This window comes from Pectinophora gossypiella, chromosome 20, assembly GCF_024362695.1.
Source record: "Pectinophora gossypiella chromosome 20, ilPecGoss1.1, whole genome shotgun sequence".
Classification (NCBI taxonomy): domain Eukaryota; kingdom Metazoa; phylum Arthropoda; class Insecta; order Lepidoptera; family Gelechiidae; genus Pectinophora; species Pectinophora gossypiella.
The window spans coordinates 7,721,856-7,748,139 of record NC_065423.1 but is presented as its reverse complement, the minus strand read 5'-3'; the positions used below and the strand labels follow the sequence as shown (position 1 = coordinate 7,748,139).

At 41.6% G+C, this 26,284-nt stretch overlaps 2 protein-coding genes, 1 long non-coding RNA gene and 1 other non-coding gene across 4 annotated transcripts in view; 3 read left to right on the top strand and 1 right to left on the bottom strand.

Moving 5' to 3' along the window:
- Positions 1-22,072, bottom strand: part of LOC126375981 (eukaryotic translation initiation factor 3 subunit A) — a 29,848-nt gene extending 7,776 nt beyond the window's left edge. The window contains exons 1-16 of the mRNA XM_050023112.1: positions 21,910-22,072; positions 21,459-21,687; positions 20,826-21,000; positions 20,280-20,468; positions 19,227-19,331; positions 17,810-18,018; positions 16,236-16,402; positions 10,526-10,663; positions 9,542-9,740; positions 8,622-8,721; positions 8,130-8,359; positions 4,176-4,368; positions 2,857-2,961; positions 1,467-1,596; positions 1,015-1,217; positions 497-648 (exon numbers count right to left, since the gene is read on the bottom strand). Coding sequence (XP_049879069.1) covers positions 497-648; positions 1,015-1,217; positions 1,467-1,596; positions 2,857-2,961; positions 4,176-4,368; positions 8,130-8,359; positions 8,622-8,721; positions 9,542-9,740; positions 10,526-10,663; positions 16,236-16,402; positions 17,810-18,018; positions 19,227-19,331; positions 20,280-20,468; positions 20,826-21,000; positions 21,459-21,687; positions 21,910-21,958 — 2,573 coding nt within the window. The 5' untranslated portion in view covers positions 21,959-22,072. The remainder of the gene's footprint in view (positions 1-496; positions 649-1,014; positions 1,218-1,466; positions 1,597-2,856; positions 2,962-4,175; positions 4,369-8,129; positions 8,360-8,621; positions 8,722-9,541; positions 9,741-10,525; positions 10,664-16,235; positions 16,403-17,809; positions 18,019-19,226; positions 19,332-20,279; positions 20,469-20,825; positions 21,001-21,458; positions 21,688-21,909) is intronic.
- LOC126376086 (uncharacterized) overlaps positions 1-26,284 on the top strand; it is a 65,874-nt gene that overhangs the window by 36,833 nt on the left and 2,757 nt on the right. The gene's annotated exons all lie outside the window — the stretch shown is intronic.
- On the top strand, positions 2,500-2,571 carry Trnae-cuc (transfer RNA glutamic acid (anticodon CUC)). The gene has a single exon. It is a non-coding gene; the product is annotated as a tRNA-Glu (tRNA).
- LOC126376055 (uncharacterized protein F58A4.6) lies at positions 22,889-24,515 on the top strand. The gene is made up of 3 exons (XM_050023221.1): positions 22,889-23,393; positions 23,778-23,892; positions 24,199-24,515. Exons 1-3 carry the CDS (start codon positions 23,041-23,043, stop codon positions 24,502-24,504), a joined length of 774 nt encoding a protein of 257 aa, XP_049879178.1. The 5' UTR covers positions 22,889-23,040; the 3' UTR covers positions 24,505-24,515.

Sequence of the window (26,284 nt, the reverse complement as noted above, 5' to 3'; positions counted from 1 at the left end):
TTCAGACTCCACCGATATTGTCGTACTGTAAAGTTGCTTTGTGAGATTGCTTGGTTACCAACCACTCAATTGGGTAGTTTCCTAGGTCAAAGATAAATTATGAAATTCTGATTACTAAATAAAGACAGATCTAAAACTGACAAAAAGCATTCTCTCTTTTCTACTTAACCTATTCATGAATTTTAATAAAGTAACTTGTAATAATATTTAATAATAGTGACGTGGCAGGTTCAATCACAGTTTTACGAAAAGAAAAACTCTTGCCACATAGTAGTGACGGGGTGTTAGTAGTTGTAATATACTGAAATGTGACGTCAAATCACTGTTCACCTTCGACGCGTCTAAACTTGTCTTTGTCTTCTATCAAGCCAGTCGTCCCTTAGTAAAATACATACAATAATAAGCAGCGGCGCAGTATTACAGTGCGACATTATGCCGCTGCTGTTTTCTGCCGCGCGGCGAAAAACTCGTAGTGCGCGCGTGGCCTAATACTTACTTCTCCTCCCTTTCCTTGCGCTCGCGCAGCGCGGCCAGCTCCTCGGCCCGCTGCCTCTCCTTCTCCTCTCTCGCTAGCCGTTCCTCTTCCTCCTTGATGCGTCGCGCCTCCTCCGCGGCGCGTTCCTCTGCGCGGCGCTTCTCTTCCAGCCACTGATGGGGACAAAACACAGTCATTACAGATCGATAAGATTAAAAAAAATACCGGACTAAAGAGATCCCATCACGGGACTAAACCAATGGTTTTCGAATTCATGTTTGGACGATAAATGATTACCACGTGTTTAGCGGTGAAGGAAAACATTGTGATGAAACCCACATTCCCGAGAAACGCGTTTCGGAGGTATGTAACCCTTCCTTTATTTAGCTGGTTTTCCCTTCGCGGGTTGGAAGGTCAGACAGGTAGTTTCTGTAAAAAACCGGACCTGTCAAATCGTCAGGTTAGGTAAGCGGACCCTGTGGATAACGGGACAATGCTAGGGAGATGATGAATGGCTGTCGTGAACAGCGGGCACGCACCTCCTGGCGGCGCTTCTCGATGCGCTGCTTGCGTCGCTCGGCGCGGCGCTTGTCCCTCTCGGCGGCCAGCTTGTCCTTGAAGGCGCTGAGCCGCTGCGTGTAGGCGGCGCCGCGCTCCGTGCGCAGGCGCGCCATGAACTCGTCCCGCTGCGCCGTCATGCGCGACAGCCGCTCCGCCGTCGCCACGTCGCGCTCGCGGGCCTCTGTGCACACACACACGCGCGCTCGTACATTACAAACAAAGAAACGTTTTAGGGACCTTACAGTAACAAATACAACCCCAGGGGTAGGGGGGGGGTAGGGAAGTAGGGAAAGGGGTGGGGGTAGGGCGAAGGGGGTAGGGGGTGTAGGGTAGGGGGGTGGGGTAGGAGAGTTGGATAGGGGAAGGGTGGGGTAAGGTTAAGTTGTTCAAGTTACGCCGCGAAGTATACTTTATTACCAATAATACTGACCAATGAGTTGCTGAATGCGTTCCTTCTCCTGTTGCTCCCAGAATGCCTTGTCCTGCACCTGCTTCTCTTCCAGACTCTTCTGCAGCAGGGGGATCTCCTCCAGGCGCTTGGCACGCTCGAAGTAATCCACCTACAACACAGACATTGCGGTGAAATACATGCATAGATAAACGATAAGAGCCATAGATAATCAAAAACAACTTGCAGCTGCTGCTGCCGGACTATCGCTAGTTTCACAAACGGTTGTTGACTTTAAAAATCATCTATACTATCGATTTTATCGATACAAAATAGGAATAAAAAAAATGGTATATAGAAAGAAAAAATGTTTATTCGACATACTAATGTTTTCACATCATCATCACCAGCCCACTAACGTCCCCACTGCAGGGGCACGGGCCTTCCCTATGGATGGATAGGGAGATCGGGCCTTAAACCACCACCACGCGGGCCCAGTGCGGATTGATGGTTATTAACGACTGCTAATGCAGCCGGGACCAACGACTTAACGTGCCTTCCGAAGCACGGAGGAGCTCGAGATGAAATCTTTTTTTTATGGTCACCCATCCTAAGACCGGCCTTTGCGAAAGTTGCTTAATAATCGCAGACCGAGCGCGTTTACCGCTGCGCCACCGAGCTCCTCGTTTTCACATATTAAAAGAAAATAATACAATTATGAATGTATGCCGAAACGATTCCACCTCAGCATAATGCCTAATAGACTATGGCACTGATTTGATTTTATGTAAGCAATATTCAAGGGGAGGCCTGTGGGAAGTATATTAGCTGTTTATTTTTTGTTATGTAAGGTAGAATATAACGCAACTGGTTATTAATTATTATTTAGTAAAATAAGGCTTGAATCACTTAATCGTACGAAAAAGTAAGATGATACTTCTTTATGCCGTACTTCGAAAGGCACGTTAAGCCGTTAGCCGTAAAAATAGCTCCATCAACACGCAGTGGAGCAGCATGGGGGATTATGCTCCATACTCCCTCCGGTGGATTGAGTTGTTTACGATTATGATGACGTGCCTCCGTGGTCTAGTGGTTAGAGCGTCAGGCTCTCGATCTGGAGGTCCGGGTTCGATTCCCGATGGGGACATGGTCGAAATCACTTTGCTGAGACTGTCCTTTGTTTGGTAAGGACTTTTCAGGCTTGAATCACCTGAATGTCTGAAAAAGTAAGATGATTCCGTGCTTCCGAGGGCACGTTAAGCTGTTGGTCCCGGCTATTAGCCGTAAAAACACCTTCACCAACCCGCAGTGGAGCAGCGTGGTGGAGTATGCTCCATATGCCCTCCGGTTGATTGAGGGGAGGCCTGTGCCCAGCAGTGGGACGTATATAGGCTGTTTATGTGTATGATGACATGAAATTATTATAAATTACCTTTTTCTCCTGGCTCTTGAGACGAGCTTGCAGTTCACGGCGCTCCTTCATCAGCTCCTCAGCTTCGCGCTGCGCGATGGCCTCTGCGTCCATCTTCTTAAGATCCTATGTTAAGAAAAGCAACATAACAGTTTATCGTTGTTAGGTCAGGTGAAAACGTGTGCTGGAAAGGCGACCAATACGCAGGAACAAGGTAAACGTGCAAAAAGTTAAAACTGGTGGATACCTGACAATACTTATACTAAATAATTTGAAATGAAATGATTAAAAAAAAAATGATTGGGTTTCAGAAGATGTATTTTTATCGAAAGTCATCAATCGCAACTTTTCATCTGGTAAAATGCTTCTTCATTTTCATTCGCAATTGACAGTTATTGTGAAAGGGAATCTACACTATAAAAGCGTCTCACTCATTAGGAATCCTCAGAAACTACAACTGGTATGAGTCTCAAATCATGCATGGGGAAGTCAAACAAACTTTTAGGCGTAGGTGTTCTAACACCATGTAAGTTTTCTTTGCGAAATTCAACCCCTAAGGGAGGGTAAACAGGGATGGAAAAGTTTTTATCAAAAATCTATAGTTTTAATTCGCCGAAGTCGCGGGTAACAGCTAGTAAAAAAGGTTCGGTACTTTGTGGCGTGATGGAGTATGCTTCATACCCAATCCGGTTGATTGAGGGGAGGCCTGTGCCCAGCAGGGGGACGTATATAGGCTATTTATGTATGTATGTCGGGTTTAAGAAGAACTTTATTTTCCTCATAAAGAATTACATTCGCTTACATGAGAAAAAATTCACAAAATAATATAGAAATATAAAAAATAGGGTAGTAGTGGGTTGAGATAAAGCGAGCGCACCTCACACAATGTAACACAAACGGTGGGTAGGTATGAATTAATAGATACTAAAAGTTGGTAAGCAACTATTATTTGTTGTTAGTTCCTCGGAGCTATGTTACTAGAAGTGGCAAGGAGGCAGATGACCCATAACGTGACAAAAATTAAATTTTTATGTGATACAAATATAATAATAACCTATCATAAATAAATGTGAAAATGTCTAAACATTTTCATTCCTATAGATATGACTCCTGAGAGCTTTTTTAAAGGTAAATAATGTTTGGGATTCTTTTATATCTGTTGGTAATTTATTATAGACTTGTGCTCCTTCAAACATCAAAATCTTTTTACCGTAGTTCGTTCTAGGATGGCATAGTTGTATATGGTTAGCATTTCTCAGAATAAGCTTTTGGACTTTCGATTTTTTTTGTAAAAGTTATATCTATGTACTTTGTAAAACATATCGGCTACAAGGACGTACCTCCTCATCCAGCTTCTGCAGCACCTTCTTGCCGACGTTGGTCTGCGAGATGAGCGCCATCCGCTCGCGGAGGTGCCTCTCCCTCATGGCGGCCAGCTCGGAGGCGTGGCGCCGCTTCTCCCGCTCCTCGCGTTCCTGCTCCTGGCGGCGCGCCTCGGCGGCCGCGGCGGCGCGGAGCTGCTCCTCTTGACGGCTGGAAACACGACATAGTCTCACTACTGTATTCCCAAGGCTATGCAGAGGTACGTTAACCCTTTCACGGACAGAGATCATAGATCATAATAAACCTATTATGAACCATCAATGACCCATATAACACCTTGGGATCGGAACGTCATTAGACGTTCTGTCGTTGAAAGTGTTAACTGAGTACCCACGCTTCATCAAGTTTTGTTCGACCAACGTGGTAGGTCGAGCCCACTGTGTTAGAGAAAAAACGTCATAACCTGGTAAATTACTATAAACTTTATGCTCACTTCTTCTATGGCCTTTGGGAATGTTCTTGTTGTAAAAACTCTTTAATAGTAAGGACACAGGCTGCTTTTTTCGAATCATATTGAGCGCTTCGACCAATAGCCGTTTGACGTCCATCTACGCAGATAGCATTCGTATCGTTCATTGGTCCAACCGCTCGATATAATTCGCGCCACGCGCGGCGTAGTTGTTATGCAGACCCAGCTGATCCGATCTGCGTAAAGGTTAGGTAATAAAACTCTTTTTACATAACTTTTGCGTTTCTTTACGGCTCCCGCTAATGATATAATACTTTAAGGTGATGCGTTTCAGTCAGCTAGGTAACGCTGCGTCAGCAGACGGCGTTACTTCTGCAGTTTTCGCATTTTTTTCCATTTATTCGTTTAGTGTTGATTTCTGACCCTGTGAAATGTTAGTTGGCGAAATCTCACATACATTATCTTTAACTTAAGCCACAATTTTGAAGTATTTACTGCAGATATCATATTGAAACATTGCATCAAAAGTTGGTGTCATTTCAAATTGTGTACAAACACGAAGCTGTCACACACACATGTGAACTAGGTTAGCTATTAAAAGAGATGCATAATTTGAAGTCTGCTTCTAACGTCTATATGGCGCATTTGGTAAAGCAGTCGCCACCGTTCTTAAGTTTCACGGTTCAAACCCAACTGCTTGTTTTTACTTTTTGTATTTTTTTTACAATTGAATTTGGCGAACCCGTCTATTTGTTACGGAATTTTTAAAAAGTATCACTTTTACCAATAATATTTATTATAATTATACAATAATGTACTTTGCACTAAAGTACCTTCCGTCTTTACCGTATTTTTTATTTTGTAATATTCTAACAGGCATTAGCCGCATCAGGGAACATGCAGCTAACTCGAAAACTACTGAACGGATTTTCATACGGTTTTCACCAATGAGTAGAGTGATTCATGGGGGTGCTTTAGCATATATAATATATACAAGTATATTTTTTTTGTATAAATTCAAAAATGATGATAAATGTCAAACATAATTATCGTTACAAATGTAGCCGACTGGGAGCTTTCGGCGAAAACGCTGCCTGAGCCCATTGAGATATAACAAAACAATGTATGGTTGAATTTTTCCTCTTTTGCATTTCGGACCCACGATACCCCTGTAGGTCTACCGAAAAGTCCACAATAGCACATTATGTCTATCTTTTGAGGATCACTTACTACAACTTTGATTAGAGTCCGTGAGATGACATCTTTCAATCAGATTCAAACAAAGATCGACCTTATTATTACGGCACTAAGTCTGTCCGTCAATATTTCCACAATATAAACAGCATAATATGTCATAATAATTATATTATGTATAAAGAATTGTGTAAGTATATGTATTGTATGACCTTACAAATAACGATCACAGTACAGTAATAATAAGGTAGATTTTTTCTAAATTGCGTGGGTCAAACTTTGTCGCATCGCGTTTGAAAGATGTAATAGCGCTTCAGGAAGTCCCGCAAGCACGGCGCTGATGTCCCAGTATCCGCATATAATTATTATGACTTGTCATTTAGTTCCAATAACATCCGCAGGACTTCATACGCGGACCGGACTCGACGAAATCCTTGGATACGTATGTCAGTGACAGCTGGTGATAGCATGCGGGGCACTTAGCAGCTAATCGAATTCTATGTTGTTTTCGCGCCCAGTCCAGACGACTTGCAGCGCATTTCTGGACTTATATTTACGCGTGGTGTTTATTGTTAAGTTAGGTTAACTAGTTCAGGTTAGAACGTCTTTTTTTAACGAGGACGTTAGGCTGGGACGTATTGAAGTAGTATTTAGATATATCCGCGGCCTGAAATGGACTGTTTCTGGGACTTGAACTGGTTGCTGTCGAACTTATTATTACGTTTTTTTGATTAAAAATCATAAATAAGTCAAATAGAAAAAAGAAATAGTTTTTCGTTAGTTTTAGATCAGTCATTTATGTTTGTTTATTATACATAAGAATTTCAAAATGTATCTTATTTCTTTTTTATTTTTCCCCACAGGTCAAGGCAAAGGGAACTATGCCCATACAGCCATGTGTTTTTTCTTGATGATGAATGAAATGATGAATGGTGATGACGATGAATGATGAAGCCCCCACCCTCGAAGCAGACTCCTACTCCGAACCCCAAACGAAGTAAGCGGCTTGTTGGCGGAAAGCGAAAATAGATAGGTACACTTTGTTTATTGAATAATCCGATACAATAATACTATCGGGAATGTTTTCCGACTAACTTAATGCGATCATTAACCACAAAACACCACTTCGTATTAATTATTTAGATTATTCAATGAAGAAAGCAACCTTCCCGTTCCTACCAAAAAGTCCGCAGCAAAGAGAATATAAATAAATCTGTATGTTGGATTGAAAAACAATTAATCATAAATGATCACTATTTAGACCGGCAAATGCAACAACTTTTTTTTGTTTGGTTTTCCCCGAAGGGCAAGGCAAAGCAAACTATGCCCATACAGCCATTTCATTTTATATATTGATTTTTTATTATAATATATGTCCTCTTTTAAAACACGGTACTTACCCATTATTTAAAAATGTTTAAATAATATGCGTTTAAACAAAAATATTTTTCCAATATTCCTTTTCTCAGATTGTAGTATTTTTAGTTTTTTATTTATATTTATTCTCTTCATACATAATCTCTTTATAAATTGTCACTGACATTCTATTATACTTGTCAAGCAGACAAAGCCTTTAGAAAAAAAAAACTATCACGCACACAAACTAACATTGACACCTCTACACGCTCAGCAAATACACTGTAATCTGCACCACTACAAATGTAGAATTGATCAAAATTGAGGGTCTGAAATATGGTACTTCTCGTATTCGTACCCAAAATTTTTGTTAGTTAGCGAAAATAATACACCAAAATATTACTATTTATCGGTTTTAAAACAATATTCCTCTATCCGTTTTCCTGTAGCACTGCATCAACTTTTGTATGGAAAACGAATCACCTTAATGTTTCCATTTCGAGAACATTCTCGGGAACGACACATCACTACAGACATGGGGTAGCGTTAGCAGCTCCAACAATAGAATACCACTCAGCAAGTCGTCCAAACCGTATCCGGCGATGGCGACTCCTAAATACCTATCCCAGGTCGTTGTTGTGGTTGCCTCTGATGTGCCTGGCGAAACCGAACTTAGATAGACAGATAGATAAAATCTTTATTTAGGTTCAAGACGTTACATTAACTTCTTAATATAAAAATTTGAACATATTTGAAATGTAAGACTTAAAACTAAAAAGGGTACTAGTTCGGCGAATGTTGTATTAACCCACATGACGTGCAATACGACGGCGATTTTCGGCCAGACCCCTAAAAAATATAACTTCGACTTGAAGGTCCGGTCACACGGCACACAATAAAGCAGGGCTGACGAATAGGAGGGAATACCACTGGGTAAGTAAGCGTATCTCACCGTAGCTCCTCCTCCTCGCGCACGGTGTTGAGCCGCTCGATGTACTCCTTGCGCTCCTCGATGATCTTGTGTCGCTGCAGCACGCGGTGGTGCTCGGCGTGCTTGTTCTCGTGGTAGTGCTGCACCATGTGGTGCCGCGCGCGCTCGCGCTCGGCCCGGCGCCGCGCGGGGAACAGCGTGTGCACGGCGCGGGACAGCACCTCGGCCGCGCGTACCAGCTGCTCGCGGACCTGGGGGGAGGGGGAATCTATGATGATAATGCTCCCCATTTACCCGGCTTTAACCCTTTCACGGACAGAGAACATGGGTCATTGATGGTACATAATAGGTAGTATGAGAGTATGACAACTTTGAATCGGAACGTCATTAGACGTTCTGTCCTTAAAAGTGTTAAATGTATGGCCTCAAATTTTACCCAGATTTAATTTGTTGAAGACAATCACAGAATGTGGCTTTTCAAAAAGGCGCTTCAATTGTTTTCACGATACGTACCTGTTCAGCGGGCGTGGCCTGCAGGATGGCGCCACCACACGCCTCGTCAGCGGCCGAGCACCACTCGCCGCCGCCAGCCTCGACACCGAAGTGAACGCATCTACGGAACAAAACATTTTCATTATTAAGTCTTCTTCTATCGTGTGGGTTGTGAGGCGAATTACCAACCCCATCAACTCTGGTGTCAGGGTTACTACTGAGCCGCCAAAGGCCCCTGACATGGCTCATGCAAAGACTACCTACATACATCAGTAAGTAGTAACCGGGACCAACAGCTTAACGTGCCTTCAGAACACGGATCATCTTACTTTCTGACAATCAGGTGATCAGCTTGTAATGTCCTAACCAAACTGGGGATCACAAAGTGATTTTTGTGATATGTCCCTACCGGGATTTGAACCCAGGGCCTCGGGATCGAGAGCCCGATGCTCAAACCACTAGACCACGGAGACCGTTAGCACTGAATAATGTATTTAATTACTATTATTTGTCACATATAAAATCATTAAAAATGTACGTAAATCTTTTACTAAAAGTTAAAAATGTCCTTGCAAAGTAAATTGAAAACATTGGTCGTGGGTAATTTTGTTTACGAAATGGCAACGTAGGTTGGGATGACGCGACGTCAGCTGGGCTAACCTTGAAATGCTAGCTGTCACTTTTGAGCATACTTGGTTTTCTTATGCCATGACTCTCACGAACAAAACGCTGATCTTCAGCTACAACACGAACTAACACAACTGCAACTACTAACTTGTTAAAACACATAATAACGGGTTCTTACCGCGTTTCAATCAGGGAAATGAGACTCCCGATATTACGGCACTGTTTCAAGTGTCATGATCACTTGATGACTGATGAGATTGGAGTGGAGTAGGTAGATCCATAATAACCGCGTAAAGCTAAAACAATGTACTAACTTGTTGGCGTGGTCCACTCGGATCTGCATGTCGTTGTGACGCACGCAGTCCACCAGCAGCCGCTCCAGGTGGAACAGATCGTCGCTGCCGGCCAGCTCGAGGAGCCTGGAGAACTGGATGCACGCGTAGCATTGAGCTGTCTGGCGGATGAGCCGCACGAGGGCCACGTCCGTGAGCGCGCTGCAGTACTGGCCTAAGTCTGGAAGGAGGGTTGATCAGGTTAGGACGCTGTTGCAATGGTAGAAATGGTCTTCTTCTATCGTGTGGGTAGTGAGGTAGATTACCAACCTCATCAACCCTGGTGCCAGGGTTACTATTAAGCCGCCAAAGGCCCCTGAAATGGCTCATGTAACGACTACGTACTTACATCAGTAAGTAGCAACCGGGACCAACCACTTAACATGCCTTCCGAGTTCCAAAGCACGGACCATCTTACTTTCGGACAATCGGGTGATCAGCCTGTAATGTCCCAACCAAACTAGGGATCACAAAGTGATTTTTGTGATACGTCCCCACCGGGATTCGAACCCAAAATCGTGAGCCCCACGCTCAACCACTGGACCACGGAGGCCGTTAAAAATGGTAATAAACATATTGATGATGAGAGATTTATGGAGATTTGTATGGAAATAATGTCATGTCAATGTTGCCCTTCATCAATAAAAGCGGTCACACGTACTCATTGTCACTTAAATAAAATTCGAAAATAAGTCATAAGTAAAACGAGAATGATTTTTGATCACCTTAGATTGGCTTATATTTCTAGATATGCACGCGAGAGGACTTTATGCTACTGTTGACGCCATTGCCGTAGCCAAATACTGGGAGGAAACTATCTAAGTAAACGTCGTTTTTGCCATCGACACGAAAAGAAGAAGATTTCTAGATTACCATTTTATAATTTATCTTTAACCCAGTCAAATACCCTGTAACCCAAGAGTATTATTCTTCAAACGGAACCATAGAATCTCAGCGTATACTTACTAGGTTCTTCCTGTAGCTGCGTGACCACATTCTTGACGTTGTGGCAGATGGACAGCGGGTCGAACTCTACCTCCATCCACGCGTACAGCTGTTGCAGCTGCGGCGACGCCAGACCCACCACGTTTAACCGGACCACATCTGCAAGTCGATCACAAGTTTACAAGTTATGTCACATGTATAATGTTAGATAGAAAAGAATCGATCGGTCTAATCTCGACTGATGCATCGATATGTTAATAAACGGCACAATGCTGGCTGTTCTTCAAAGTACTTTGACAGATCTAACAAGGGACTTTCCAGACTGTTCATAAAAAATACAGACGGCGCTGTACATATTTTCCTTCGTTTAACCGTTTAATTTCATGGACAACAGACATATGCATCTTTTATCTTTGTTTTTAGGTATAAATGATGACCCTTGTTATTATGCGGTCTGTAATTCCGTCCGGAGCCCAGGAAACATACGGTGAGATAGGCATTTGACTTTTTATATGCGAAATGCGGGTAGATTCGTCTCAGTTTAGTCGATTTTTTCCCGATACTGCGAGGGTAGGCGCGCAAAGCTATAAATAGAATGCGCCTACGCGTTGTGACTCAGTTGGCGTTTTGACTTCGTCGTGTGCAGATGCGCGAGCGCAATGCAATTTACATCAAATTCGTCCAGCGAAGATGGCGAGGAATACGTGCCGCCGCGAAAAAATCCACGGCTCGAAGAAGAATCACCACGTGCTCCACCGCCGGTGGAAGCTAACGTCATGATACGCTCTGTCGTGCAAAGAGTGAACGAACAGCTACCACCACGTGCTCCGTCAACATCGAGGTCCACAGCGGACGATAGATTCGAGTTATTAGCACGGGAAGTCGCTAATATTAAAAGTATTTTGGCACGCACCGTGCAAGCTCCACCTGTCGTGCCTGCGGAACACGCGCCAGCAAAGCCAGCAACCACGTTTGCGGTGCTCGATGACCTTGTCCCGCCCGCTGCACCGCCCTCGCCCGACCCCAAACTAGAGACGCCGCAGACTGTGATAGCTGATGTCACTAAACAAGCGGACCCCTCACGGCTTGCCATAGTCGATACTTTGCAGCATTTTAATGACCCTGATTGGGCGAATATTCGCTATGCCGACACGCAGAAAAAATATTTAGCATCTCCAGCGTTCACTTATCTTGAACTGAATGATGAATTGACTCCTTTCGAGTTGAAGCCATACTTACATAGGTCTCTGGACCAAACCTTTGGCATATTAACCAACATGCTGCTCGCACAGCGCGAAGCGGTACAAGTTGCTATGAAAAATATCTTATCATTACCCGGCGCACCGCCGGAGCTACATGAGAAACTAGTGGCTGCCTTCTCGGCTGGCAGCTCGTATGCCGAGGTATCCAAGGACTTACTGCAAGTTGTGTGCGGACGGCGAGCAGCCGTTATCGAACAACGTCGGGATCACGTATTGTTGGCAGTTAAGGACAAATACCACAAAACTGCTTTGCGGCGCATACCACCCACACGTGGTCATCTATTCCAAAAAGACCAGTTTGCTGATGCTGTTTCCAAGATGGGAGGAGTTACCAAAGTTTTTCGTCGTCCTTACGAATCCGCTGAGGGTCGATACTGTGCAGCTGTAAGGCAGGCTCCTGCCGTTTCACCAACGCGGACATTTCGTGGCACCGCCGGCGGCGCTGGCGCCGCCAACACCCGCTACCGCGCAGCAGCGGCACGCGGCCGGGGGGCCGGTGGCAGGCGCCCCGAAGGAGCGCGAGGACGAGCGCAGCAGCGGAGAGACGAGCGCCCCCGACGCTGAGTTCCGCGGTGGCAGATTGCGACACTTCCGCGCAGCATGGAGTGACAGAGGCGCGCCAGCGCACATTTTGGATATAATCAACGGGTACCGTATCCCTTTTTGTAAAAAGCCTCCTCTGAGGAGCATTAAATCTCGTGTGAAATTTCATATCGACCGCTCGTCAGAAATGTTGCGTGAAATACAGCGTATGTCTGCGCAAGGTATTATTGAGCCGGCAGAAGAAAATGTTGGGTTCGAGTCCCATATTTTTCTAGTAAAGAAGCAGGATAACTCCAACCGCCCTGTACTCAATTTAAAGGCTCTCAATCGTTATATGAAGCCAGGCAAGTTTAGACTCGTCAATATGCATAAGGTACCAGCATTTATACAGCCAAACGACTGGCTAATGAAACTTGATTTAAGTCAAGCATATTTTCATATAATGGTGGCGGCCTCCCATAGACGATTTTTAAGATTTACGTCAGTATCGACATCTAATACGCATGACACAATTGTCTGGCAAATGACTTGCTTACCGTTCGGTTTGGCAACGGCACCTAAAACCTTTGCTACATTAACCAATTGGGTAGCCCAGAAACTACGTGAACTTGGTATCAGGTTACTCGTATACTTGGATGATTTCTTATTGGTAAGCCAGTGCCCTCATCAGCTTCAGGCACATGTACGCCTTGCTAAAGCCCTCCTACATGAGTTAGGGTGGATAATAAACAACGAGAAATCATCCGAAGTTCCCTCACAAGTACTGGAGTTTTTGGGCATTCAATGGGATACCGCAAAAAATAAGAAATCGCTACCAACTAAAAAACTAATACGCCTTCAGAAATCCCTAACTCAAATGATTTCTCACAAAGTGTGGTCCACATTTAAACTTCAATCAATAGTTGGTTGGTTAAATTTTGTCAGTTTTGTAGTGTCATACGGTAGATTGCATTTCCGCAATTTATTGAACTTAATGAGACAATCGGTTCGAGAACAGGTTCCAATACCCGCTACTGAGGCTGGTCGAGCAGACCTGCTATGGTGGAAGACCCATTATAATGACATGAGTGATATCTGGCCGCCGCCGGTTACGCAGGTTATTGTGACTGACGCTTCTGACTTAGGGTGGGGAGCATATGTAAACGGTTATCACATAAAAGGTACCTGGACAGACTGTGAAAAGCTTCTATCGACAAATATGAAAGAACTGCTTACTATCCATTTTATACTAAAAGAGTTCGCTCCTCACTGTCGTGGAGAAACCGTTCTTATACAAAGTGACAATCGCACTGCGTTGGCATATTTGAGAAATCAAGGCGGTACTCGCTCAGACAATCTTATGAGCCTAACTAGGTCAATTTTTGCCTACATAGTGAAATACCGCATTCGACTTACATTGAGTTATATTCCAGGTCCACTGAACACGATAGCGGACAGCCTCTCAAGATTCGAAAAACTTCCCGAGTGGCACCTCATTCCAACGGCATGCAACGTACTCTTCACGAAGTGGGGCACCCCGTGCATCGACCTGTTCGCGTCGCACAGCGCGCACGTAGTCCCTCTATACGTGAGCAGAGACCTGCGCGACCCGCACGCAGTTCATTACGACGCGTTCAGCCGGGACTGGAGCTACAGCCTGGCTTGGGTGTTTCCCCCTCCTTGCCTGATGCCACAAGTCTTGCTGGCACTCAACCAAGCACGAGGCAGGTTCATAATAATTTGCCCACAATGGTCAAACGTACCGTGGAGAGCCGATCTCAAACCGAGGGCGCTGAGCTCTCCATATACCATCCGACACCTACATCGGTCATTAATAGACACAAGGACAGGCCTGCCACCCCCTCAGGTGGACAAGTTAAAATTGGAGGCATGGCTGGTACAGGGTGGGATGACCTATTACAGGACTGGTCACCCACGAAGAGATCTCTTATAGAGGCAAGTTGGCGCCCCTCTACTTTAAAAACCTACCGACAGGCTTGGACAAAGTGGATCACTTGGTGTGAGAACACAGGAATTAATCACAAAGATCCTGGTGTCGGCAGTGTGGCGAGCTACTTAGCCTATTTGCATAGCGAAGTTGGTCTCGGATATAGGACAATATTGATCCACAAAACGGTGGTAACTAACTTCTGTAACCCACAACTTGCAACGGTTTTGGGCTCTCATCCTCTGATAAAGCATACACTGAAAGGCATTGCTAACACATCAAACACTAGATCAAAGGTTAAGCCACCTGTTTGGAACCCCCAGATTCTGGTTGACTGGCTTATTAAAAATAATCCACACAAAGAAACCTTATTTGAAATTTCTCGAAGATGTGCTATCTTACTGCTACTAGCATCGGGCCGCCGGGTTCACGACCTCACTCTCCTATCAGTCGCAGAAGGTCACATCGAATGCGGAACCGATTATATCACACTTTGGCCGATATTCGGATCCAAAACGGACTCGTTGACACACCGTCAGTCAGGGTGGCGACTCACTGCTGGTGCCCACATCAACATCGACCCTGTGCACTGGCTGCAGAAGCTGGTGTCGGCTGGGGCCGCGCGGCGTCGGCCCGACTGTGGCAGCCTGTTCGTGGCCACGTGCGGCGAGCCGCGCGCCGCCAGCCGCGCTGTCATCGCCGGCTGGGTGCGCACCGTGTTGCGGGATGCCGGTATCGATGAGTCACCGGGCTCGCTTCGCTCCGCTGTAGCATCCCTTAATTGGGCTGAGGAGGTCCCGATTGACGAAATACTTGCGAGGTAATTGGGCTTCAGAAAACACGCTAGCAAAATTTTATAGAAGATCGTTAGCCCAACCTCTGTCAAGTGTCCCGTCTGTCGCTTCATGTTTTAAACCCATCTAAATTGTTTGTTTTCGTACATAATTGATCTCTAGTACAGATCTCAATTAGTTATAGTGAGAAGCACTGTTATGTGAATAAATATGCATTGATCATTTGTTTTGTTTTGTTTAAAATGACACAGTAGCCTGTGAGTTGTGTAGAGGCACTAAGGCAGTTGTTAGACCTAACAAGTACTTACCTAACAAAACTTTTGTTAACAGTTTCGTGTGTAATGCCTAGTAATAGACCACTCATTGCTAAACAGCTATGTACAGCTTACCTTGTAAATAGCATATGCTACATATACATGTTGAGTTTTCGTGTCATTGGGCATTCGATTTTCCCTCACCATGCGATAATAAACACGTCTCACCGTATGTTTCCTGGGCTCCGGACGGAATTACAGACCGCATAATATACACATTTTTCCTAAAATAAAAATGATTATTATGCGTCTATTCCGTCCGGAGCCCAGGAAAACCATTTCTGCATGGTGATGACGCAACTGAGTCACAACGCGTAGGCGCATTCTATTTATAGCTTTGCGCGCCTACCCTCGCAGTATCGGGAAAAAATCGACTAAACTGAGACGAATCTACCCGCATTTCGCATATAAAAAGTCAAATGCCTATCTCACCGTATGTTTCCTGGGCTCCGGACGGAATAGACGCATAATAATCATTTTTATTTTAGGAAAAATGTGTATATTACACCCAAGCGCAACACATCTTCTACCCATTATTATCATTATTAATAAAGAGAAGAAATATAGGTAGCATCATAATTCTATACGCCTGATCCAAATATCAAGCATCGATTATTTTTATATATGCCTCTCTCTTTATTTAAGAGTCGCGCTCTTATCGGTGGAGTAATGCCTATGCCATTATATTATGTTTTTGCATAATAATGTACCCCGAGCAATGAGAAAATAGGTTTGTACATATGGTGGCCTTATTGCTAAGGTAGCATTTTCCTTCAGGCAACCTTTAGGTACTATGTTTGTTTATATGTGACTTGAATAAATATGTTAATCGTTCAATAGATTCTTGAACAAGTGTTCATTTTCGCTCATGAACTGCAGTTATGATGTTACCTTTTAGCAAGTTAGCCCGGGTCGGCGGCTGGGCCAGGCCGAGCAGCACGGCCAAGCGTTGCGCCTTCTCCATGGGACTCTTGTCGGTCTCCACGAAGCGGTCGAACTCGGGGTGCTGCGACGGCAGCGGCACCGACAGCACGGCTACCAGCACGCGGCACGCCATCCTGGACACGGTCAACAGGTTAGTTTTACACTATTGGGTCATTATTGTATTCTATATGTGATATATTGAGTAATAACCATTTAACACTTTCAAGGACAGAACGTCTAATAACGTTACGATCCCAAGGTGTCATATTACCTATTGTGAACCATCACTGACCCATGATCTCTGTCCGTGAAAGGGTTAAGGCTCTTTTTTTGACGTGACTTATTGTAGATTTGCTGCAAATGGCATCAATTACTTGGCCGATTGGGGAGCGCGAAGGCCTGAGGGTGCCCAGTTGGGGGTGAACCTCGGCTCAGGGCGTCATCTGAGAGTATTATATTTGAAAAAAATAATCGACCCTAGTGAACCGGTAGCGATAATCGCTGAATGAGGGAAATCGTCGACCTTGCCAGCAGGGTCGGTATTGGGGTCTTGAAGTATTTGTTGGCGTTGATTGACCGCCTCTATGGCTAGAGTAATCGGGTCGTCACGGTCGTATATTACGTCCTTAGAGCCGATACTTTTGAGTACCGTCCGTAGGCGGGGTTTAAGTTTCTCTTGCAGAGTGTGCGGTAGAACTTGCTGCACCAAAATTGGCTTGCATAGCCATGAAAAAAGAACATGACTTCGCAACAATAACAATAAATCGTCTAAAACAGACGTATGAGGCCTATGTTGTGCAATAAACGAGTGTGCAACTTTAAGTTTGTTTCAAGATTATCTCCTGAATTGGTAAAAATCAAAACCGTTGAAATTGAAAGTTCACAAATTGAAATTTCTAAAAATAGACACAGAAAAGCAATTTACACATAAATGATTTTACATTGAGGTTTTATATTAAATATTGTGTGCAGGCTTTAATTAACACAGGCCGCGCATGTGTGTCGCGTTCTGTCGCGTCATGCCTGCGACATAATGTGCCTCCGAGGCCTACCAGCTGTAACCATGGGACGTTACAAATGGGATTTATTTCGGAGGCCTTAGTAAACGTAGTTTTTTAACTAATAAATAAGAGATAAAAGATAGATAGATTTAAAAAAAATCGTATTTTTAATTTTTCTTTGAAAGATAGGTAGGTTTTGTCTATCTATCTAATTACTCTAGTGATGATTAAAAACCATCATCATTGAATATTGCATCAATTTGGCCAATCTCGCGAGATCTTGTCAAATTTTTCGGGATCAATCCCGAAGCATAATGAGACGAGATCCCATTCGAGTTTCACGGGATTGGGCGAATATCCAGTAACAGATTAACATAAAAAGCTACATGGGAGAGGTCCGAGTCACCGATGCCGCGGGCAGCTATGTATCCGCGTGCAATCGCACCCAGCGTTTCAGCAGCGGCGACTCGTACCGGTCCACCAATGCGTTCATGATGGTGTTGGGGCTGGCTATAAGTCTCTGAAATAAAATCCACTTACTTCTGCAGCTCCTCCTGTGTGATGTTCTTCTTCATCTCCCGCGACAGCTGGAAGAGCTTCAGCAGAGCAGCGGCGTGGAACAGGCAGTGGCCGGCCTTCCAGAAGACCAGCGCCAGCTTGCCGTAGTAATTGGCCATGGTCTTGGCTACAGGAGTCTTCTTTGACATGTTCATCAGATTGTGGATGTCCTCGATAGCTTTGTAGGCTTCCTGTGTGTGGGGAGTGGTTTGGCATTAGGTTTTTGACTGGCAGAATCAGAGAAAACAACATTGCAGTCTTGATATTTTCGAAGATATTTAAATAATTGAATAAAATTCTACAGACAAAAAATATAAGGAATTTAAAGAAGATAAAAACGTCATTTTAGATAATATATTTTTTATAATAACATGACAGAAGTTGTGATATAATAAATACAGTACTAATTTGTATTCCATATAATAAATCTATCCTAAATTCAAGTGGTCTAATTTGAATCACTATAAGTTGCAGTAAGTGTGCAGGCATAAATTAACACAGACCGCGCATGTGTGTCGCGTTCTGTCGCGTCAAGCCTACGACATAATGTGCCTCCGAGGCCTACCAACTGTAACCATGTGACGTCACAAATGGGATTTATTTCGGAGGCATATTCAGATGATGTTTGTGCAGTTGTGACTCTCAATTAACCTATTTTTTTTATACAAAGGGAATTTTCCTGGGTGTGACTTTTTGTTCTTTTGTTTACAAAGTTAAACTTATATAAGAGCAACGTAGGTATGCACAAACACACAAACATCCGCGCACCCTAAACGAATATACCGTCTTCTTACCGTTGCAGGTATAAAATACAGTAGTTGTGGGTTTATTACATGGTCGGTTTTGCTAGTCACGCTCGCGCCCATGCAAGAGCCCAGGTTAACACTAGCTAAGGGTGTCACCGGACGGATACGTCTGGGAGGACACCATCATGATCATCATTTTAATGTCTAATGAAGTAAGTAGGTGTAGATCTTTTATTGCTGTCTTTACTGTACAGATAGCAACCTAAACAAAAAAGTGGACTCATTTCAATACATTTTTGTATTTATTTTTAGGTATAAGTTCTTTTTTAAATCCAAACCGCATTATTTAACTATTGTGTCTGGAAATGACGGCATTACGAGGTTAAAGCACTGACATTCAATAAACAAATAGACTAGAATAGAGTTATTCTAAAAAAAGTGTCCGAACCGTAAATATGTATACTTACATTATGTAGATAGTATAAGTTCTAATTAAGATGTTATGGCTGTTCAAATAAAGTGCAATATCGGTTGTACAGTGTCGTTATACGCCATCGCTTGTCACAAGAAGCGCCGCGGACACTTTTTTATAGAGATTGATTGTCTATTTGTTATATGAGGTCTATGGGTTAAAAAATTAAAGTTATACTGACTTGCCACAATTCCATCTGTATGGCGCTGTCTAGCTGGAACAGACGAGTCTCCAAGTTGAGCTGCTGGGTCTCCGGCTTTGAGATGCTCACATTGCCGGTTTGTACCTGTATGTGGACATAATAATTGGGTTGTGTACTTGGTTTACGATAAATTATGAAATTCTGATTGCTAAATAAAGCTCAAAACTCACGAAAAACTTTATCTATTTTCTATTTAACTTGTTAATGAATTTTAATCCAGAAAATGTAATAATAAATACGACATTTTATCGCGTTGATCTATGACGTCGCAGTGTGCTTTTTCATACAAACTCCATAGTAATGTCATGTTTTGACGTTTAGTAAAAATTAACTGATTTGACTAGTTGGAAACTAGCCTACAACAATGATTCTAGACAAATATATCAAATCAAATTACTAGTATAGTAATTTTAGCATAGTTTTTGTTGATTAGCATTGCATGTGCAGGCATAAATTAACACAGGCCGCGCATGTGTGTCGCGTTCTGTCGCGTCAAGCCTACGACATAATGTGCCTCCGAGGCCTACCAACTGTAACCATGTGACGTTACAAATGGGATTTATTTCGGAGGCATATGAAGTAAATCTCTTTTGCTGAGAGGTCTCAAAATAATCCTGTGATTAAGAGGTAAATTTTAGATGGTCACACACTAGATTTCTAACCGAATTTTGAGCTAATCTGTCAGTGCAGGAACTCTACCAAATTGACAAGAATTATTTATTTATGTCAAAGCGACTAATATGGCATTCCAGGATGACAATCCTAAATATATTTCGTCTTTTTAATACTCCTAGTAGCAGGCTCTCACACAAAGCAGAAACTGGTGTCTGGGGGGCCGAGCAGATTGGTCTAGAGGATTTTAAAATTAGGGACTTGGTCACAATAGCTCACAAAGTTGCAGTAAATATTCAGGCTGCATCAGCTCAAGCCCTTTCTTTTTATTATCTTCTCTTCTATTGTGTGAGGTGGATTATTAACCTCTTCAACCCTAACTTATATTGTTTTTTTTTTAAGTATACCAATAATACTCACAGTAGGCTTGCAGATATCCTCCAAATGCTTCCTCAGCTTGTCACAGAGCTTGCGAAACTCGGTCTTGCGGGAGTACTTGAGGCAGAATTGGAAGGCCATGCGAGCAATGTCGTGGTATAGAGTCTCCACATGCGCATTGGTACGCAGCAGCTCCAAGCACTGGCAGTACGACTCCCAGAGGAACTTAACCTGTGGAAAAGTTGGGGAAATTTGGGTCAGCATGTTTTTTAGTTTTTGATAGGCTGAAGTGTGTGAAAACTTCTTTATTCTATTTAGTCTGTTTTTCCCATTCTATTAAAATCTTACTTTATTTTTGTACAAAATCAGGAAATCATTGATTTATCAACATAATCACTTAACAATGTAATGTATGTAATTAAATTACATTACAAAACAGATAATATTTACCATATATCTATGTTGTATGTAGGCTTCCTAACTTTTAGATTATATCATCATTCTCAAAAAAAAGGCTGAGTTTTAAAACATTTAATTCAATCAGATGAGTGAGATACCTGAAGCAAAAAAGACAATGAATATAATTACCCATGGTGTAAGGATGGTCCTGTCGGAGCGATCCTGTGCATCTTCACCAGACACAGCACTCAGCAGGATGCTCTCAGGAGTAGCCAGGTTGTCAAGGTCATCAGTGTCAATGACTGCTTGTGTGGACTGCGCTCGAGCAGCCTCTGTTCTTTCCTCTGCCATTCGGAGATAGCCCCTAAAGTTAAAGAAAGCAAGATTGAACATGAATTAGTAACATACATTTATCATTTCTTACGATGACAACAAATTGCTGAAGAACTTTAAAAGTGGAGAGTTCAGTCCTTTATTTGAAATACTTAGATTTTTTTGGCTATTACATTTAAAATTAATAAATTACTAAAATTGTTAAAACAAAGATCTAGATTTTGGACAGAAATAAAGTCCATAAGATTCCTTCACTGTAGAAGGACCATTCGTCAAAAGTATTTTAATACTTTTGTGTATCTCATCCTACAGTTACTGTCTCCTTTGGGTACATTTACTTTCAAAATAATCTGAAAGCAATGTCAAACCAAGGATTACAAAGTCATTCAAATAACTCCTAAATAACTGAGTAAAATGGATATAAACATAATATTTACTGCATACTGCTAGGTCTATTATGTTGCTTGTGGACAATTATGTTCTATTTACCTTATGACCTGTTCCAGCGATCCAACATTCACAGACTGGAACATATTCCTGTACTGGAACAAGCCTTCCTTAGCGATGTGCGACTTGCGAAGGTCCACGCAAAGCTCCAAGTACTTGAACATAATCGGCTCCAGGACCGACTCAGACCAGTTATAAGCCCATTTCTTATTACGGAACACCTCCTGCAAGGTGTCCAGGGCCCGGGCCGGCTTGTCCAGGTCCATAAACTCTGTAGATTGTCGAAAAGATAACGCATCATTATTGTTTGGTTATGTACAATTTATAGCTTAAAAAAATATTGTTTTGGGCCAATTTCAGCCCAGTACAGATTTGCTTCTTAAAAATAACATATGACAAATGTGCTAAATATTAAAAATAGCGATTTATTACGAAAGAAAGGTCACATCATCGGCACATGCAACGTGGAATCGTAGGTCAAGTTGGTACCAACCATTGGCCCGTTTGAGGGCATTTTCCGGTCTCTGACCGTATCGAGCCATGTTGTAATATCACTAATCACTTCATTAACACAAATTTAGGTCCTCAAAACTGGGCGAAGAAGAATAAACGCGAATTTTATTCTTCAACACCGGTCTGTCAAGCGACAGACGAAATCAAAATGGCTGACTGCTGCTGTGCGCTTGTTATTGTGACAATTGTAGCAAGAAATTTGTTAAAAAGAGATATCACTATACAAACATTGATTTTGTATATCCCTCTTTACTTTAAGTGACGTAATAGTCGTACCAAAAAAATACATGTACTACACTAGGGTTGAGCAAAACGATATCGATATTTTTAAATCGATCGATTGATCTGGAGTAAGCTTAAAATTCAATGCAACCAGGTAAAAAACCTATCAATTAGAAAAATATAGGCTTTATGGCGGGAAACGGGAACGGGACAGTTGCTTCGGGGAAAACCAAACAAAAAAAAAAATTAGAAAAATATATTTTGACATAAGCTGTCAGTTTCATGCATTTGTGGCTTTTTAGCGGGAAACGGGAACGGGACAGTTGCTTTCTTCATTGAATGATCTAAATAATTAATACGAAGTGGTGTTTTGTGGTTAATGATCGCATTAAGTTAGTCGGAAGACATTCGCGAGTGTTATTATATTGGAGTATTCAATAAACAAAGTGTATCTGCCTATTTTCGCTTCGTGCTAGGAAGCCGCTTCATAGCTCAAAAGTTTATGCGGACTTTTGAGTTAATTCGTTTGGAGTTCGGAGTAGGAGTCTACTCCGAGGGTGGGGGCTTAGGTTTCATCATCATCATTCATCACCTTTCACCATTTCATTAATCATCAAGAAAAAAAATACGTCAGACATGGCTGTATGGGCATAGTTCCCTTTGCCTTACCCTTCGGGGAAAACCAAACCAAAAAAAAAAAAATCATGCATTTGTCTGTCATTTTCATTTGAGATCAGTGATTTTCAGTACTTCTCAGGAAAATTGTGGCCTTTTTTGGCCTTTACTTCTTTTCTATTGTACTTCAATTATATAGAATAATTATTTTACCCAAGGAAGTTTGGCTTACAACTAATGTGTACTGATTAGTTTGATATAACCTCTGCTGAAAATGAAATTGGTGACTAAAGTTCGTCTTTTTCGAAGTCCGTATACGATTTGTTACATTTCTAAAGACCAGGTTGCATTACCGGATGAAAAATATTACAAGACTATAGGTGTGAATGCTGGAGACTTTTGCGATGTCTCTGTTGAAGATGAAGAGCATGACACTGTTTCGAAGAAATTGAAGTTTACAGCTTCGGCGCTGTTCCTCCAGCCATTTTTGAAGGAATGTTTGAATTCGGAAGTATACAGGTGCAAAGTTTTGTCATACTTGAGTCACTTGGCTGGATCAGACTGTGGACTAGTAGTTTTGAATCTAACACTGGAGCCTCCAGACAAGGAGGTTATAGATTTTGTCTGGTAAGTTGACTCAGTGTTACTGAATGCTAATTGAATTTAAATTTATTATACACTCAGCTTACATGTGACTTGTTACTTTGTAGTGTATGTGGAGCATGTTATGATAGAAAATCTTATATAATAAGTTTGTATTAGTGTTATTGTTTATATTATAGTAACAGAATTTTTGCTATTATAGAACTACATTCTATTAAACTTAATCAAAATGTAATCTACTGAGACTATAGAATTTTAAATTATATTTTTTAACCACCCTAAGAACCATATGCATTTTAAAATTGAAATCTCATTGTTTAACTATTGTATGGAATTCTAGTTCTTACTAGGTTAATTCTTTGCTTCTGGAATAGAATTCAATTAATTTAAAAATTGGAATTTTTTCAGGAATGAAAAAATATTGAGGTTGGTCTGGACTAGGGTGGAGATAGAAAATGCTTTCTCGTGGCTATCAACTCTTGGAGGAGCTTACTCTGCACTGGGAGACTATTTTGAATATTGTGTAAGTAAATTAAGAGTTACAAATAATTAAGTATATTTTTGTTGTTGTATGTGAAGGATTAAAATTCAATCTAACTTTGGAAATAAAAGTAATGCTTCAAACTGTAACTGCATTTTACATGTGTTTAGATTATCTTTTTGTACATTAAATCCAGTTATATTTTAAATAATACCATATTTCATAATATAACTGGTTAACAATTATGTCACTGAGTGAGTCAGTCAGTCAGTGGGTTTCATATAATAATAACAGTGAATATTCACATTTAATAATAAATTATAATAATTGTATTATAAACTCTTTCAGGCAGAGGAGGCAGGCAGGATATCAATGCGGCAATACAAGCTATCTAAAATGCTTGGTGATGATTCGTTAGCTGCAAGAAGTTGTCTCTACTCAGCCTTATCACATGCCCAGAAGGGGAACTTAAAGCTGGCACGACACATTGTCAGGAAGGTAGTAGCATTCGGACGAGCTACGCAAGACAAACGCCTCATACGAATGTGTCAGGGAGTCTGGGCAAAACTGAAGTATCTGAGGGAACTGGAAGAGTCAGAGGACAGAAAAACAAAAAAAGAAACTAGCCAAAATGGTGTAGTGAATTCCAAATGAACGGATTCCACGTTTGCTGTGATATAGTTTGGAAAGGTCAAAGAAAAGTGTGTATTAAAGTCAGAACAAAGATTTCTACTTTTATATGAAGAATGTTGTTTGAATAAAAATGTTATCTGTGTAGTTTAAATGTCTATGATGCATTTAGTCATCTTGCTGTCTGGGGTAGTCGTGCAATTTCTATGTCATGCATTTGTTTGGTTAGCAAACAACACTATAAGTCATACAAAAACTGTATGACTTGCATGGTGTTGTGTGGTCACTGACAATATGTGTGTGAACTAATTGATTACATATCATATAACACTATTATGTAAACGCCATCTTTCATTGGTTAAATTATATGATAGAATTGACAGAAAACCTGTTAGTACCTAAAAGCTTTCTATTTATTTCCATATTCAAGATCTGTGGGTATTTTATTTTTTCTATATTTACATTTTTTTGTAAATGCAAATATTGTTCATTCATCTTAATAAAATCCTCCTCCCTCCACTAATAAAAAGGGGGAAGAGGAAGGGAATAGGTAGTGGCGGCAACATACCAATCAAAATTCGAATATCGAAACAAATATTATGGCGCAACCAGAATCCTTCAAATCAGGGATACAAATGTTAGAAATTTAAGCACTAGACACGTTATACTCATTTTTCAGCTATGAAAAATATACTGCCAAACAATTTTGGCTCTTTGGGATAGTGTAAAGTAAGTAAGGCTGACAATAATGTATATTTTCCTATGCAATCTATCCTAAAGCATTTTCTTTTTCACAAAAGACCTGAATATACACAATAATCTTTATAATTTATTTTTGGTGCTGTAAATAAAATATGTTTTTGTTTTGCAAAGTTTGTAGTTTTTGTTGAACTAGTGGCCCCCATTCCTGCAGACACCTAATTTTTATACTCGTCATTTACTTACCCGCCGAAAAGGAAAGGGACGGATGATTGACAACTGTTCATTTTTAAAATGAATGAATAACCCGGACGAATAAAACAATCCCGCTGCTATTCAGGCTGTTTAACATGTGCTGTCAACTTAATTCTGTCGGGTTATTAGCCAATATGAATTGTCGGATGGCCGAGTGTCATGATCACTCATATTTTAAAAGAAGTTTAATTATCTGCAAGTAGATATCTCAATATTCTAACATGAATCTTAACTAGTTAAAAGTTGCGAAACGATGGAAAAACGACGACTGCTTCGCTGAACACCCAAAGTGTGCTCCTGGTGGTAGAACGAGTAAATTTTGTATGATCCGTAGTGCTCCTTTGGTGGTTTGGTGGAGCACATCTTATGTCGTTATATTTATGGTTCCACTTTACCCCTACAAAGGATGGAACACATGATGACTATTTTATTTGCACTTGACTCTGAAGAGTACTTCAAATAAGTTATAGTATCTCTACAATAAAATCTACTTAGATAGAACTACTAATTTGCATAGTCTTTGTTATCATCAGTCAATGTCAGTGATATTAATATAATTGCAATATTTCAAGTACTTATTTCATTTTAGTAGTCCCTCCAATGTGTTCATAACTTAAAAGGAGCACGACAGGTAACTCAAAAGTTTCCCTTCTGTACCACTAAAGGGGCACAACAGAGCATTAGAATTTACCCGTTCTACCACCAGGAGCACACTTTGGGTGTTCAGCGGAGCAATCGTCGGAAAAACAAATTTTAAATCTGCCTAAAACTAAAGTGTGTTCTATAAATTTTTCCTTTTCGGCGGATAAGTGACAGGTATAACAAAATAAAAGAAGATGCGTGTCTACAG

What these genes read in the sequence shown, in the direction of transcription:
- LOC126376055 (XM_050023221.1), top strand. Translation starts at nt 23,041, where the DNA reads ATGAAATTGGTGACTAAAGTTCGTCTTTTTCGAAGTCCGTATACGATT. An exon ending in GAGGTTATAGATTTTGTCTG is followed by an intron (nt 23,394 to 23,777) that starts GTAAGTTGACTC and finishes GAATTTTTTCAG; the next exon opens with GAATGAAAAAATATTGAGGT. An exon ending in GAGACTATTTTGAATATTGT is followed by an intron (nt 23,893 to 24,198) that starts GTAAGTAAATTA and finishes AAACTCTTTCAG; the next exon opens with GCAGAGGAGGCAGGCAGGAT.